Source organism: Lathamus discolor, chromosome 11 (genome assembly GCF_037157495.1).
Source record: "Lathamus discolor isolate bLatDis1 chromosome 11, bLatDis1.hap1, whole genome shotgun sequence".
NCBI lineage: Eukaryota > Metazoa > Chordata > Aves > Psittaciformes > Psittacidae > Lathamus > Lathamus discolor.
Window position 1 is genome coordinate 11,626,817 of NC_088894.1, and position 16,731 is coordinate 11,643,547.

General features: G+C 45.1%; 1 protein-coding gene across 1 annotated transcript; it reads right to left on the reverse strand.

Moving 5' to 3' along the window:
• Positions 1 to 1,003: 1,003 nt before the first annotated feature.
• ERGIC3 (ERGIC and golgi 3) lies at positions 1,004 to 16,659 on the reverse strand. The gene is made up of 13 exons (XM_065691467.1): positions 16,495 to 16,659; positions 16,308 to 16,378; positions 15,727 to 15,814; positions 14,903 to 15,022; positions 14,014 to 14,107; positions 13,057 to 13,222; positions 12,280 to 12,337; positions 6,573 to 6,604; positions 5,822 to 5,918; positions 4,430 to 4,494; positions 3,418 to 3,554; positions 2,428 to 2,483; positions 1,004 to 1,779 (listed from the first exon to the last, which is right to left on the reverse strand). The coding sequence occupies exons 1-13, from the start codon at positions 16,580 to 16,582 to the stop codon at positions 1,700 to 1,702; spliced, it is 1,152 nt and encodes a 383-aa protein (XP_065547539.1). The 5' UTR covers positions 16,583 to 16,659; the 3' UTR covers positions 1,004 to 1,699.
• Positions 16,660 to 16,731: the final 72 nt, after the last annotated feature.

A 16,731-nucleotide genomic window follows, 5' to 3' on the forward strand; every position in this document is an offset into this window, starting at 1 on the left:
CCTCAGCTTCATTTGCAGAACAAGACTGCAGACCCTGGAGACAACTCCCCAGTGGAGGTTTTCTCCTCCAGAGCAGGGTTAGCAGGATGTATTTTCCCTTCATTCAATCACAAACATGAACATCCTTGACTCAAACTCAGCTTTTCCACAGCTATGAGTTACTTGGTCTTTCAGTCTATTAAAGTCACCACATTTTAATAGAATCTCTCCTACTCATAAGCTCTTTAATACCAGAAGCCTGCATTACTTATTAGCTTCAATGATTTTTTAATCTCCATTTCTGTCTTCTGTTCTTCTTCTCTGTCATACCCAGTTTCCCACACTGAGTCCAAGTCTTGCACTTACCTACCCCTCACCTTCCCTGTTTTCTCTCAGTCCTAAGCCATCCTCTGTGCTATGTGCTCAATGTTTTCCTGAGCTTTACAAGTAGTTTTCTAATGAAAGACAAGTGATAGCTGGTAACTGTTTAACTGTGGGTTAACTCTTGCTGCATTCATCTTCCTCCTCCTGAATAAAAGGTTTCGGTACCAAGCTTTGTGCTCTGCTGTGGGACTGAAGCTCTTCAGGTCCCTTTCCTCACACTGTAATAATATTATATAATCCTGACCCCATGGATTTATTAAATATCCTTGTTTCAAATGTAAAACAAAAACTACTTTCAAACTAATTATAGAATAGCTTTTACTTTGCATTATCTGATCCTGGGCCCACCACAGTATGCACTGTGGCACCAACCCCTTGGACCAGGTTAATACCAAAGCTGGGATTTAAGAGCAACGATTCTGGTTTGCCTCAAAATCCACAGTATTTCATTTTCCCACACTATTTTCAAATTTATCCCACTATAACTTCACAGACCAAGCACTTTACTCACTTGTGTAAGTCATTAAAGACAAAAACCCCAGCCACCATGACAGCTACAGACTTTGCCACAACACGTGTTTTTAAATGAAAATTTCAAACAGTACCAGCATTAGTTCAAATCAACTATTCTTTCAAATGCTTTAGCAAAACACACAGAGAAGGGGCTTTATTTCAAAATATAAACAGACGGGAAGTGAAAAACACAATCAGAGTTAAAAACCAATTAAAACTCCAGCTGGTTTTTTGCTGAAACATCAACTTGCGTCTTTCCTAAGAGCAATCTGGAGCAACTGCAATGCCCCACAGTACACTACGGACATCCCAAGTGCTATGTCTCACCATGTTGCCCCAGGACAGCTAGAAGGAATACAGCACGTTGGCACAGAGGTCTGGCATACAGCATCAGCACTCAGACACATTTCTAGGAAAGCTTAAAAGCTAGATGGTATTGCTAGAAAGCTTATTTGGTGGCAACTTTAATCCATTCCAGGTCTCATGACAATACAGTACATTATTCCTGGAGGCAAACAGAATGCAGCATCTCCAGCATCAATTTCAGGGAGAGGGGTGGAACTGGATGAACATGGACGGGCACAAAAGGGGTTTTACAGTAGGGTCTGCACAGCCAGACAAGATGGCTAATCTTTATAGCAGCAGGGTTCAAGCAGTTCCATCTACCTATTAATGCCAAACAAAGAATGATGGGACAGGAACCTAAGTGTGGTCAGGGCCATCTGGAATTTCAAAGCCTCTTCTTCTGTGCACTCAGATCACTCGTGTTTCAAAAAACCTGTTTAGTTCTCCTTAGATGTTTTTCTATGGGGTCATTGCTTATTTATGTCGTCTTCCCAAGTTCAATTTTCTTCTGGATGGCACGTGCTGAGTGATAGATCAGGGAGTCAATGAGTCCTGCAACTAAAAGGAAAAAAAATGGATCAAGCCAGACAACCCTCAAAGAGAGAACTACCACAGAAATCAAACACAAACCCTTCTGTCAGTGGAAAGGAATTCCAGCTCCTCCAGCCAGAAAACAGCTGCTGCTGCCCAGAATAAGGTGCTCATCTCATGAGGACAGACAAGATCCAGCTGGCAGGCCAGAGGTGATCATGCTTCTCCAAAAACAGATCTCTCTCACAGAGGTAAAAATGAGACAGGCCGAGTCATGTGTGTTTACTGATGAGTGAGAATAGCTTGGAGAGGAAGCTGATGCTGAGCTTTATGCAATGTCATTGCCCTGACCATTCTTGTTAAGGGCATGGTTCCCATTTCTCATTTCACAGTAACCTGAACAGTAAGCTGCTCTACCTGACGCTGCCCTTGATGAATGCCCTTCACCAGAAATCACAATGTTTACTCACCAAGGACACAAAGCAAAATAACTTGATGCCTTTAGTTCTTTCTGCAGTATTTTCCCCAAATCTCTCCAGCACTGAAGGAGACTATTAAATTCAGTGCTTGTTTGGGACCACAGAAAAGCTCAGAATGGGTCTCCTGCACCACAAACTCCAGACTACCCTGCATCCATTGAGGTGGCCTTCACAGGACAGGAACCTGAGCTCCTACCTGTAAATATGCCTCCAACGATGGCACAGACTCCCGTGAGAAAGTGCGTAAAGGACCTAGAATGAGGAAAACAATTTGAACAACCAGCAGGAGCTCAGATACTGTCAAATAAGTAACAATTAGCTTATAAAAACTAATTCATAATTATAATAATGTTCATCATAGCACATTAGTATGCATTATATAGATATTAATAGATAACAATTAACAAATTTAACAAATAACCCCTATGGCCTACAGAACGGAATTTATCACTGACACTTTTCCTGAGCGGCACCGGGCAGCATTAGACCACTGTGCCCTAATGAGCTCAACAGTAACACTTGGAAGCAAGTACTGAATTTATAAACCTTTTAATCCCCAAGCTTTTATTCATTCCTATCCAGACAGAATGCATGGCAGACTTCTGTAACTCAAACTAAATCCCTAAGCATCTCTTAATATACTTTAAGGTATAGTCACTGGCTGTCTCTTATTATGATCCTAAAAGATAAAACAGCTAAAACACCTTCCATTCCCTTGTAACTACATGCCTGTGATTAATGGAGGACCCGAAGAAAAGAAAGGTTCCACAATGACTACAATACATAGAAAAGCTATAGCAAACGCAGACTAAGTAACCAGGTTGGAGCTGTTGGTGCTAGTAAGATGGGTATGCTATACAAATCTAGTATTCACACTGAAAAAAAGACTTTGAGGAAATCAGTTTGATCCAAGAACCACTGCATCAGACTTCTGCTCCCTGCTCCAATTTCCTTCTTCATCTAAATACTGGATTAAAACACTTCAGATACTATCAGAAAACCCCCTATCCCTTCCAGCTGCTCACATAGAGAAGGACATTTGAGTGTGCCTCTTCCTCTCCACTGACTGGGAAGGGGCTCGGATAGCTTTCAGGCATTTGCATGGTCATGTCTAAGCAAGGATGGAGTTTTAAGCTATGCAAAAAGACAAAATCAATGGAGAACGAATTAAATAGATGTCTCTTACCTGTGTTTCTCTGTCAGCTTCACCATCATGGGTGAAAGCTCATAGAGCACAAATACACCAGGCAGGCCTTGGTCTCCTAGTAGCCCATTGGCTATTTTCTCATGCCGTGTAACTGAAAACTGGTTAGTCCTTACCACCTAGCAAGAAGCAAATACAGCAAACATTGTTTAGTTAACAGGGGACAGGAAAGGCTACTATTAGGCCACTAAACCATGTGTTGGGTGAACCATATCAATGTAGCCCTGTCCACTCACTTATGGGGGTCTTGGCAAGTGGTTACAAAGGGTCTTAAACAGCACCCTCAGGATCAGGGGTATTACTACAGGCTAGTCATTAAAGCCGCAGCTAGCCAAAGGACAAGTGATGCACGTGTCCCCAGACTGGACTGTTTTAGTCTCTGCCGCAGGTAATGAATGGCATAAGCTGTCCCTCTCGCCCTCAACCCAAGAACAAATCATCCTGTACCAAGACCTACCTAAGCATGTTTCAAGAGACTGCACTGAGGTGAGAAAGCCATATGTACTCAAGAGTGAGGAAATAGTACAAAAGTCAGGAGAGTGCCAGAGCTGCAGAAGGACACAGTTTCTGTTCTTGGGATCTCCACCTCACCCTGGTGTCTCCTCAGTAATGTTTTTATCCTACCTGTTCCAAAAGGAGGACATGTTCTGAAAGCAGGGCTGGAAAGTATACCCACCCTCTTTTGAAGGCTAAAGGAGTTTTTAAATTGGAGATAAGCTGATCTTGGGTTATTCCCCAAAGAACATTTTTAGGATTTCCTTACTGCTTTGACTTCTCTCAAGTATACATTATGGGATTCATGAGGGAATATGATGAAAACACATGATCATTTTGAAGTAGGTGGGATTGAGAAGGTTGAAATCTGCTTCATCACTGCTGTGACATTACAGGTAACATTGCACCACAGACACCGTTATTCTTGCAAGGCTGGTGATATGAAGAAAGTCAAGCAGATTGTGTTGCTTGCCAAAACAACAGGGAAAAAGGTACTTACTTCACCATCTACTTTCATATACACCGTGGGAACCACTTTGACAAAATACTGAAACATCATGGAAGCTATAAGCAAAGACAGAGAGACACAGTTAATAACCATGGAAGAGCTGGAAAGCTTAACTGACAGCTTAGGTAGACACAACCTGGGTTTGTTCAACTTGTCACAGAACATCCTTCTGCACAACAGCTCCTGGGGGTTTTCAAGGACATTAATGTTACTGGCTGACATTACTTTTTCTTTTGCCAAAGTGAGTCTGGTTCCTGTCCCAACCACACCCAAAACTACAAGCATTTTGACCTTGACTAAATGGAAAACTTTCTACAAACCAGTTACTTTGCTATTGTTTTACCACTACAACTTCTTGAAAATTTTTATTCTGGCACACAAAAACCTTAATATTTAATGTCAGAACATCATCAAGGAATTATTACTAATTAGTCCTAATTCCTCAAGGATTTGCCAACAGGTTCTCCAAGGCCCAGGTTGGAGAGCTTCAGCTTACGGAGAGAATTTTACCAGCCAGCTATGGGTCCTCTCTCTCAGAGTTTGTTACTCCACAGAAAACCTGTGGCACCACGATTGTATCAAGGATTATGACACCTTTTCATTTTTCTGTGTTTTATTTTAAGTACCATCCTTTGATTTGGGTTTAAGAATTACAATTGATGGTGGAAAATTTAAAGGAATGGATTCAGGGAGGATTAACAATCCTACAACTGCTTCAACTGCAGTGGTACCACTGCAAACAACTTCTTTCTCCAATTTGAGTATATACCAGCACCCCAAGTACCTGCAAACACAGACTTTGCAGACTTCAGTGGATCTAAACAAATAACTGATGTCTGCAGTGGTTTATGAAGCAGAAAAAGCACACAAGCAGGCTTCTGTAAATAAACCAAGATAACAGTTTGAGCAGCAGCAGCATGAAGGAGAGAATTGCCTTTCCTTCTCCAGACAGCAAACTGGAGCCATCTAGAAAGATCAGCAATATTTCAACCTCACTGCTGCTGTTCAGCTGTTACTGTTGGATATACGAAGGTCAGGGCAGAGACCACAGCTCTCCAGCAACTACCAATTAGGCCTTTTTTCTCTGCTGCATCTTCTGGTTATCTCCTACTGCCCACAGCTAGACAGGGCTGGTGCAGGCATCTAATAATGATGTGCTGTACCTGCTGTTGGGCATCCATGAACACTGAAAAGAGAGATCTTTCAGAAAGCTCACAGAATCAAAACACGCTGGCAGATTTGTTCCAGATGTATGGAGCAGAAAGAGCACAAGATGGAGTCCACATTTTGTACAATACTGTCAAGGTTCTTGTTAAGGACCGGGAACTTTGCTCCTTATTAATACAGCCATTTAAAAGGAGATTTCTCTCAGCTGGCTTTTACCTTGCTGTGCTGTGACATCCGTCCCATCCAGAGGGTTCACAATGCCTGGATAATCCCTTCCAAAGGAGAGATGTTTGATATAGTGCGTCATATTGATCTGCAATGGAAATGCCAATAACTCAACTGCACAGCATCCAAGGTGCAAGGTAAGGGGCCTAAAATCAATTATTTGTGTATTTTTCTGAGCCTGGCTCTGGAACAGACAGGTCCACCCTTACTCTGTGTGTCCAGACAGTAAATTCCAAAGCACTTGCTAATCTTTTTTATTCATGGGAGACTCAAAGATTGGAATTTCTCCTTTTCCTGCTGGAAATCACCAGATGCAGATGCCCTTCCTACCCACCTACAGAGCAGGCTCTCCCACCCAGTCCTCTGCCTGCCCCTGCCATACTTGCAGCATGCTGTCAGCTGCCTCGTGGCATAGGCATGGGTATCACCTGCTTTCCTCCCAGCACAAGATAAACTCCAATAGATCCAGAAGCAGTTGTGAAACTGTCAACCTTAGAAAGCTAGGAAACACAAATTAAGGAGCAAGGCAGTCTCAGGTAGAGGGGAACAGACTTGTCAGGCAACATGCAGATGTCCCAGGACGTACTTCAGAGCCCTGTGTGAAACCTTCCCAGGTACTGCTGACACTCATAAAGCCAAATCCGGCTGGGATCAGAACACTATATCTCAATGGAGCAAAGGGGGGGAAAACCAGAAGGAAAACAGACGAAGAAAACTAGAACACTATCTTGGCAACACTTACATTATCAAGTCCGAAGCTCTGCAGATCATGAACTGTAATAGAAAAATAGTGTAACAATATAGCTCACACTGTGGCAACAAGCAGATCTATTTACCTTATTCTAGCTTATAAGGGAGCTCCTCTCATGTCCATCGCGATCTAAAACAGCAAGAAAATCACCTGGGTTTTTCTCTTGCTTGCAGTAGGGCATGTGACCGCTGCAATTCCCCTCCTGACAGAGACTAGCCACTGCTACAGTGAGGGAAAGGAACTTTAATTTGGGGTTACTTCAAATTAGGTATTTCAGTCCTCACCTGAATGTATTCTTAATCTAGGGCAAAAACAAGATCCCAGGGTCAAGCCAGGAAAACTGCACTGTTACCTCAGTCACCACCTGACACACATAGCTCCTCACCACAGTAAAACACAGAGGCGCAACACATCTGAACTAACAACTGAGCTGAGCATAAGCCTTAACATCAGATGCAAGTGCCCTAAAGAAATCATCATCTTGGTGACTCCCAGCACTCTGCCTATCAGCCTTGTTACTGCTGCCTGGAGGACACACTGGGAAAGGAAAAGTCTTTGTGGGGATGGCCTGAACTGGAAATCTGTCAAGTACTGGTGGGGCCAAGGGGACTGTCACCGATGCTAGGGCTTGGGGAATTTGGCCTGCCCTGCATACAGCAGTATGACAACACCAGCAGCAGCACGCATCCCCAGAAGGGATCTAGCAAAGATACAGGCAATGGAAAGCAACAGATATCTTTTGGTTGGCTACTTATATTTTTGACTTCATGCAATGCCAGAAGCATCAATCTCAGGGTGAAAATATAACTTACAACTTGATTTCAGTATTGCTCCTACCAGGTTTAGCCAAAGTCACACAATAACCTTAAAGTAGCCAGAGGCCATGGCATATTTTACTAGTTAAATTCACACTCAGGAAGTGAGACCTCACCTTGCACCTTAGCAAAGAAAAACACACTTCAAAATCATAGGCTATTATTCTGGGAGCTGATGGAGTCAGATCACCAAGTGCTGCTCCTTTGAAGGGCTTCCGATATACAGCCTAGCACAAGACAGGCTAAGCTAAAGAACTGACTGGAACTCACCTCTCCTTTAAAACATTCACTTCAGTATGCTGTCAACTCAATCTTTTTTCCATTAACATCTTTCAGTAAAACACCAGAAGCTTTACTTCTATTCCTATAAAACCCCTACTAAACCCAAAGAGATATGCATGCAAAACTGAGAATACATAGTTACAAAAGGAAACGCAAAACTGAAACACACAGTTAGGAAAGTAAATGCTAAGCCTGAATGATACTTCTAATGATTTGGGAGAGGCCCTTGCATGTCACAGTTAAAATATTCAATGCTCAGAAACTAAGGCTGCAATCACTTGAATTAAGACAATGGTTCTGCATTACAAAGAGCTCCGATCTGCAGTGGCTTCAGACAGTCCTGTTGCTGTCTAAGGCAAGCAGGCAAACCACCACCACTAGAGCACAGTGGTTTGTGTGCCTGAGCTGCAGCTGAAGCAAAGAACTCATCTGGCTTTAAAAAAGAAACTGACAAAAAATACAGAAACATGTGAAACGGTGGGCAGGGAAAGGGAAGAAGGGAGAAATGGCCTTGGGATTATGCTGTGCTGGTTTTCTTAATGGTTACCTGCAACACCCTGCTTCACGCTGCAGTACTGTTTGCACTCAAGTCAAGAGTGCAGTGGCTTAGCCTGTTTAGAGAATAAACAGAAGACCTTAACAGACTTGTAGACTAAGACTGGAGACTTATTCCTGAAGAAACATAAAAACACACTTCTTCCTTCCTGTAACTGCAGGTAAGTGCCTAGCTAGACAAAATAAAGAGACCTGTAAAACACCTCAGGTTTGTCAAGAAGTCTGTTCTGCTTTGTATAAATTAGCTTTCTTCACTCTTTTAGGAACAAAGTTTGAAGAACTGCTGTCTGAAGAGCTCTCCCCCATTTCTGAGCTGAAAAACCACACGGCCTCATCAGAGTCCGAAATGCAGTCCTTTAAGTGCTGTTAACCTGTTCTACAGTTAAGGCCACTCTGTCAATAAACACATGAAGACTGCAAGAAATCCAGGACACAGCTACTCAAACACAGTGCCCCAAGGTGAGCTGAGAAACCAATTTGCAAACTGGGAATGAATTTTCTACATGAAAATACCTCACAGGAAGAGGATGCATGGCCTAAGGATGCATTGTGAAGAGGGGACTGGGGCAACCAGCAACACACAAAATGTTGCAGCTAGGGGAGGGAGCGAGCAAATTCAAAAGCCTGAGCCCTTTGCCAGATGTTCCTGAGTTGAAATGCCACATCTCAACCTGGAACGACCACCCTTAAAAAAATCCAATGGCTAACAAACACATGGAAAACCCCCTACCAAGTACTCTGAGATTAGCATGAATTCCCAGGAGAAATTCTCTAGTCTGCTGTACAAATGAGATTCTATGAGATCATTACTCCATCTGACTTCAAAAGACAGAAGTCGCTTCGACTTGCCACCATGTCCCCCTCAATTACATTATCTGCAGAGAGCAACTATTAATCTGCCAACACTTAATCTCCAATACCCATACATTCAAATTGATTAAGACAAAGATTCTCAACCTTTTCAACCTGCTGCCCTCATTTACCACAGAAGATGATCTGGGATGCCTCTCTTTTTAGCTTGAAGGAAATCTTCTCAACTCCCAGCCTAGAGCAATAGCTCCTCTCAAAGGAGATTCATGGGCACAGCAAGTAATTGAAATTACATTAGCTCTGTAGTAAAAGTTTTGGAGGGGACAAAAAACAAAGGATACAGCAACACTTACTCTCAACAGCGTGCACTGCAAAAATGAGCAGAGTAGGAGAGAAAAGAGAAATATTCAGATCCTTTCAATAAAATGATACAGAGATTCAAATAGAGCAGCATTTAAAACGTGTACCAAAATGGAGAAGAGTAACAGCTTTGCTGCTGTGCTTTCTAGGCAAGCGACTCCCTAGCTAGCCAAAGGACTGATACAGGGACAAGCAACCATTTATAGTGTAACAGAGAAACAAAACTGCAGGAATTAACCACCAGAAGTTAAAATACAGTGGGACGCCCATATATGCTAAGTGAGCACCAAAGCAGCATGCCAGAGGACAATGCTGGTTATAGTTAAGATTCTTTTTCAGTCTTAAGATAACAGAAAGGTCATTTTAGGAGCAAAGCTATCCAGAAGTGCACTCCAGATTCATAACATCAAAGTTCAAAACTGGGTAACAAGTTCTTGTCCTCAATCAGTCCTGTGCTTCTTTCATCACACCTGATGCACAGACAAGGCAGCAAACCATGAGGTTGCTGTTGCTCATTCCATTGCAATATCCCAACAAAGGCAAATACCTGGAAGGATGGAGGGTAGGGGAAGTGCATGTTTGGATGGCATAGCTCAAAGGAGGTGAAGTAACCCCCATTTTTGTTTGTTTAGGAAGACCATTCACATATATTCAACACCGTGCATGACAAACTGTCATAGACTTACACCTCCTCACATTTGGGCCTCTGAATTCTTCACACAGCAATTTCAACCACCTTTGCCACATGCTATACCCTGGTGGTGCTTCTACAACAGCATGCGTTTTGGTTTGGAGAAGTATGAAAAATACAGAGCCTCCAGATGGCTGCCTGAAAAAGGCTAGGCATTCCAAACAACTGCTATGACTTGAGTTCTGGTGGATTATAGTGCAGTGACAAATGGAAACATCACATTTGTGGTGTCCAAAACAGACTTGATGTAACTTGAAAACAGTTTGTCTACCTGCACAGCAATGGGTAAGACTTTGCATCTTTCAGCACCAAGACAATGAAATGCCTAAAGGAGCTTACCAGCATAAAAAGAAAAGTCGTGAGCAATGCTGAGGATGAAATAAGAATCTCATCCTCCAGTATCCAGTTTGGGGATGAAAATTATTTATTTCCTGGCAGACACCACTTTGGGTCAGAAGTTAAAGTGAGCTCACACAAACACCCTCTGTGGAAGGAATAATGTACAGGTGACCTACCACAGGATCTGGATCTCGTCCACACCAAAATAGTGCCCTTGACTGATGGGGATTGAGTACCACACTATCTGATGGGCAGAAGAGCTCAGATGAGGGCAGAAGGCCTGTGCACTAGTAGCAGCCCCACAACAAGTAGGGCTCCAGGAAAGGAACAGAGAAAGAGGCTGCAGTGTCTGCAGAAAAAAAGAACTTATGTCACTTGCTCTTGATTACCAGTGAGAAGATACCAAGGGACCTAAAAAATGACAACCAGTCTTCAGCCAAAGACTGTATGTCCTTTTGACATTCAGCATTCAAAACATTAAATGTAATGTCACACTTCAAAAACCTGACCAAGGTAACTGCAAACATTCTATTAAACCACGAATATTTCTATCAAGCTCCTGCTAAAGATATAAGGGAGCAAAGTCCCTCTCACTGTAAGAGAAGATCATGTTCATGACCACCTGAGGAACCTGAACATTGCATTTTGTCTATGGGACCGGAAAAAACACATCCCAGTATCCTAAGGGAATTGGCTTGTATAGTTGCCTCACCACTGTGCCTGAGAAAGTCATGGATCAGATCTTCATAAAAGCTATGTTAAGGCACATGAAGGACATGAGACAGCCAGCATAGCTTCACCAAGGGCAAGTCCTGCCTGACCACCCCAGTCACCTTCTGCAATGGAGTGACTGTATCAGCAGAAAAGGGGGGAGCTACTGATGTTGCCTATTTGGACTAGTGTAAAGCCTTTGACACAGTCCCCACAACATCCTTCTCTCTAACTTGGAGAGAGATATGGAGTGTGGAATATCCAGTGGATGAGGAATTGGTTAGATGGTCACATTCAGAGGGCGTGACCTTTTAATAGGGCCTGAAGCTACAGGACAAGAGGTAATGGTTTTTAAACTGGAAGAGGGTAGATTCAGACTAGATACAAGGAATCAGGGCAGTGAAACACTACTAGAAGTTGCCCAGAACAGTGGTAGATGCCCCATCCCTGGAAACATTCAAGGCCAGGCTGTACAGGGCTGTGGGCAACCTGACCTACTTGAAGATGTCACGGCTCCTTTCAAGGGGGGCTGGACTAGATGACCTTTAAAGAACTCTTCCAGTCCAAATCATTCTATGATTTTATAAGCTACTGCTATTCTGGACACTGTGCGTGTATGTACATGTATACTTGAAGAGTCCTTTGTATCTTAAATTTTACTCTAAAGGTTCTGAACTGCTTTAAAATTCTCCTGAGGCATTCTCCAAAATATCCCTTCCAAAGATACTGATACTCAGGTCCTGGATTGAACACCTTCTTTGAGACTGGTTTACAGCAGAGCAGCAAAGTTTTACGGAACAAATGAGACTGTTTCAGAGCAGTCTCTCATTCTCCTCCAAGTTCTTCCCCACACATGTGGCAACACCTCCAGAAACCACTTTTCTATTTGTCCATGCTGGTTCTAAACCTTTGTTACAACAATTCAACAACATCCTCCCCACTGAAGCAGTCCTTTACTGTTATGGAGAGCAATGCAAAGATACTGTGACCCACGGCAGGGGAGTTGGAATTAGATGATCTTTAAGGTCCCTTCCAACCCAACCAGTTTATGATTCTGCATTCAAAGAAATTCAAAGAAAAAGGTCAGGTACACTTGAAGCTAAAGGCCAATAAACAGGGAAAGAAAATGCTTTACCATGCACATGAGACTGTTGGAAACTCTTTCCTGGTGCAAAGTGAAAATTTCCAGCTACCTGCACGAAAGAATAATCTTTCATTAAAAGGTGTGAATCTATATAAATATAAATACATACTGATGCTTAAAATAACTGGTTTATGCAAATTACTTTGGTGGACATAAAAATGAGAAGGAGGAGGAATTTACTGGGAGGGAACTGACTGTTGCTACAGGAAAAACAAAATGGTATCACAAAACAGGGTTTGAGAGAGTAACTGTGAGGAGAGTGAGCAGTTACTAAAATAAGCAGCGGTGATCCAATGTACACAGCCACAATTTAGAAGCTTCATGCAAAAATAAAGCACTAAACTGAAACCTCTGCTGCCAGGTTGTTGGTTTCTGTTATCTCCAGCATCCACCAGTGACCTCTGTGTTAAGACTCATAGGGCAGTTGGAAACATCCAACCACAGAGAAACTGTCTCTCTTCCCCAGAAACTGTCTCTCTTTCCCAGAAACCTCAGCAACATGACTTACTAGCCAGACAGTAGGAAAAGCGAAGCTTCTCCAGCCAGTGTGCTGCCCACCAGCCCACACAACCAACCACAGGATTAGCCCCTTCCCACCACTTTTCCTGACTCTCCTACTGAGCCCATTGACAGGCACAAGCACCTGCTGCGCCCAGGGTTATTACATTGCAGGCCTGGGAACACCTACAGCTGGAGAAGGAGAGGAACTTTGCCTTTTCACAGTCCTCACCATCATGCAGCAGGTTCACAGCAAAACCCATGTCTCACCTTGTTGACCTCTAGGAAACCATACACTTGGCAGCCCTCGTTCTTCTGCTCTTGCATTTTCTGGCTAAACCCTTCCCTCTTGCACTGCTCTATGCTATCCGGGTTCTTGAAGGCCCAGCCTCGCCGCCTGTAGGCTTCTCTGACATCATCACAAGTGTTACAACACCTGCAAAAGCACAAACACCATCTTCCCATCTTTATCACTTTGAATCCTTGGCGGATTCTTCTTCAACGAAGCAATAAAGGAAACATCAGGGACCAGATCTTGAAATGTGCCCAGTGCTCCTAAAGGATCTTGAGCTTCTTCATGTACTGAGATGTTGACATGAGGATGCAAGCTGGTTTAATGCAGAGCTCGAGTCTGAAGAGGGCTTTGCCTGTCCAGTGAGATAGCCAAGTCACTCCTTGACAAAGAAATGTGCTAAAAAACTGACATCAGTGCCCCATGGCTCTCAGCAGTTTGCACTTCCCCATGTGAACAAAGCATCTGCCTGCTTCTACTCCTCCTTTGCTCTCTTTTTTAGGCTAACACTGTCAAAATGGGCAGAAGGGTTAATGGCAAACTTTTTTGATTACCTTCCTACCACTGGGTAACACCTTAGTCACAGTAAAAAAAACAGGTTTCTTACTTGGTTCTCCCGTCTGGACGCAAAATAACTCAGAAAGGCTACAGTTTGCTGAGATATAAGCTTTGTGCTACTGCAAAGTCTGTGCAGCTTGCACTGCCCTTAAACAGGCATGTAGAAGAACTAGATAACCAAACTCTACATGTTCTTCACGAGCAGGAGTGCAGTTTCCAAAGGCATAACAAAAGACAACAATTCTCACCATTCTCTGAACACATGCCCAAGACGATTTAATTCCATAGACTTTCACAGACATTTGGAAAAGAAAACAAATGCAACATAACAGCATGAAGTCAAGTGCTAAGAGGATACAAAAAGGTACAGACGTTACCGAATGTCCTCTGACTCTGCCCCATAACAGCTCTCACAGCGATCAGCATCCAAAGAATTTGGATCAAACACTTTTTCTTCTTCTTTCCCCAGCTCTAAGACAAAAGAGGATTCAGAGTGATGAGGCGGGTCTAGAAAGGGTACCTTGTACTCTTGTCCTGCTCAACTGAGCGACATAAATCCACTAATTTACTTCACGCTGTTACACAGAACCACACTAGCTCCCCGCAAAAGGAGCTCATGTTTGCAATGGAAACACTTGGACAGTATTACTGTTAGATGGCAACACCTGGCCACTGTTGTGTCTGGTTTGTATTGAAGGAAAAAGATGAGTCCTAATATGAAAATAACACAGAGCAGAGGTTTCTGTAACCAGGGACCACATACTACAACTTCTAAGTGATAAACCAAGTAAAATACATTTATCAGGTGTGCATTAACACGAACAATGCAATAAGGTGCAAGTTTAGGCTTAAGTTTAGGCTCAAGTGTCCAGTCACTGGAGCCTTCCCTGGAGAGAGGTTCCCTCCTCCAACCAGGTCATTCCATTTGTCAGCCCACTGCAATTTAGAGACACAACCACAGCCCCGGTTTGCCAGAACAGCTGCTGGACTTCCCATTGTAAAAGACCATTAACTCGGCAGCTGAAATGCATCCACAAGTCCTTGTCATTAATTTCAGAGGGACCAGGCACAGATTTGCCTCGCACAAGCAGCGAGTACAACTGGAGTCTGTCTGATCTGCCACTTTAATAGACTGGTGTGCTACAAACTCTGCAAGACTCTGAGGTATTTAAATGCTCTTCAGCTGTCACCTGCTCTCCAAACAGGCACACAGTGATGGGAAGACTACGAGTGCACCCATCAAAGCAAGGCAGAACAGCATCTCACCGTGTCTCTCGGCCTCTGGAGTCACACGCTTGCCAGCTTTATCCAAACGTTGCTTAAACAGATTGTGCTCTACATCCAGCTGCTGCTCTCCTGCTACGTCCATGGCATCGATGCTCAGGTCTGAAACCAACGAGTAAGGAAAGCAGTTGATGACCACACATTTGTTATGGCCTGTGCCAGGCTGAGGAACCATTCAACCAGTAAAAAGACAATCTTTCAGCGAGGGAGACAAGAATGTGCCAGACTGACAGCTTCTCTAAAACAGCAGAGCCTTCCAGCCTCTCTTGCCTTCTAACACCCTTTCACATGTGAGGAAGGCAAGACCAGTAATATATCTTGGCTGGTCAGAAGGAAGTCAGACTCACTACATCAAGCCAGTGCATTGCCCAAAGGAGTTACTACAAGAGAACAAGCAGCAGGGCATTACAGCCAGAAGAGAAGTACAAAAATCAAAGAAAAGTTTTCTCTCCTTAAGTGACTCCCAAAGGAGGCTCTTGAGGTTTCCATCACCACCGCAGCCACATCCCGAGTCCCAGAGGAACCCTGCCACAGCTTTTTCAGTATGACTGAGCTCTGTGATTAGCACCATACACAAGTGTAAAGGGGATTTATGCATGTTATCTTCACTTATAATCCAGACAAATAGCACTGCCTCACAGCAAGCACTGCTTTAAGTGTCCAGCCTGACTGGAATGACAGTGCAACCACAGGGATCACCTCTCTGCCCGTGGCCCAGGCAGCAGCGCAGTGCTCTGAACCACCAGACACACTGGGCCTCCCAGCAAGGAGCAAAATCATCCCCACTACTCAGAAGTCTGACTCACAAGCACAGGGCATATGTGGAAAAATAACATCGAGGTTGATCTTCAGTTTATCTCCCCTCGATTTGTCCACGTATAATTCCGGATGAACCTAGGAGCAAAGGAAGAACACAGAGCCCTGTTCCACTTGGCAGCAAATCAAAGGGCCTCCGTCCCTCCACCGCCCGGGCCCAGGAGCTGATGTTTAAGAGGCGGGATTTGGGAGACGGGCGAGCTGCTGCCTCCCGCACCAACCAAGCGCTGGCCACCGCAGAGACTCTTACAAGAGCTCCTCCTCTGGGAGCCCCAGCGCTGGGGGGGCGGGTGGCACGGTGGGTCCTGCTCGCTCTCTCTGCGGCCGGCGCAAGCAGCGGGAGAGGCTCCGAGACACTCATCAGAGCAGGCCGCAAGGCAACCACTGCGGCAGCGGCTCTCCGGGAGGGAGGACGCGAAACCGCCGGCAGGGCCGCGGTGGGTGAGACTGCTGCCAGGGAGGCCCGCAGGAGGCGGCGGGGAACGGCAGCCGCAGGGCCGCCTCTCCGTCGGGGCACCGCGGGCACGGGGCAGCCCCGACGGGAGGCCCGTCCGCCACCGCCGCTACTCACCTCCTTCGTGAGGTAGTACTGCAGCTCCGAGAAGAACAGCACCACCATGATGAGCCCACTGACCACCGTCACTGCCGGCGAGACGAGAACCGCCGTCAGACCAGACGCGGCCCGCACGCACCCGACGGGCCGCCCGCTGCCGCCCGCCTCTGCCCGGGCCCGCCGCTCGCCGGCCCCCACCGCTCACCCAGCGCGCCGCCACACGTCTTCACCCGAAAGTCCTCCAGGGTCTTGGGGAAAGCATCGAACCGCTTCAGCCGCCACAGCGACTCCATGGCGCGGCGCGGCCCGGAAACAAACCCGCCTCCCGGGCCGGGGCCGCCCCTGCCCCGGCTCCGCCCCGACGGGAAGCGCGGCCCGGAGCAGGCGCGGAGGGGCTGGGCCTGCCCGGCTGCTGCGGGGCGGGGCGGAGGGAAGGGGAAGG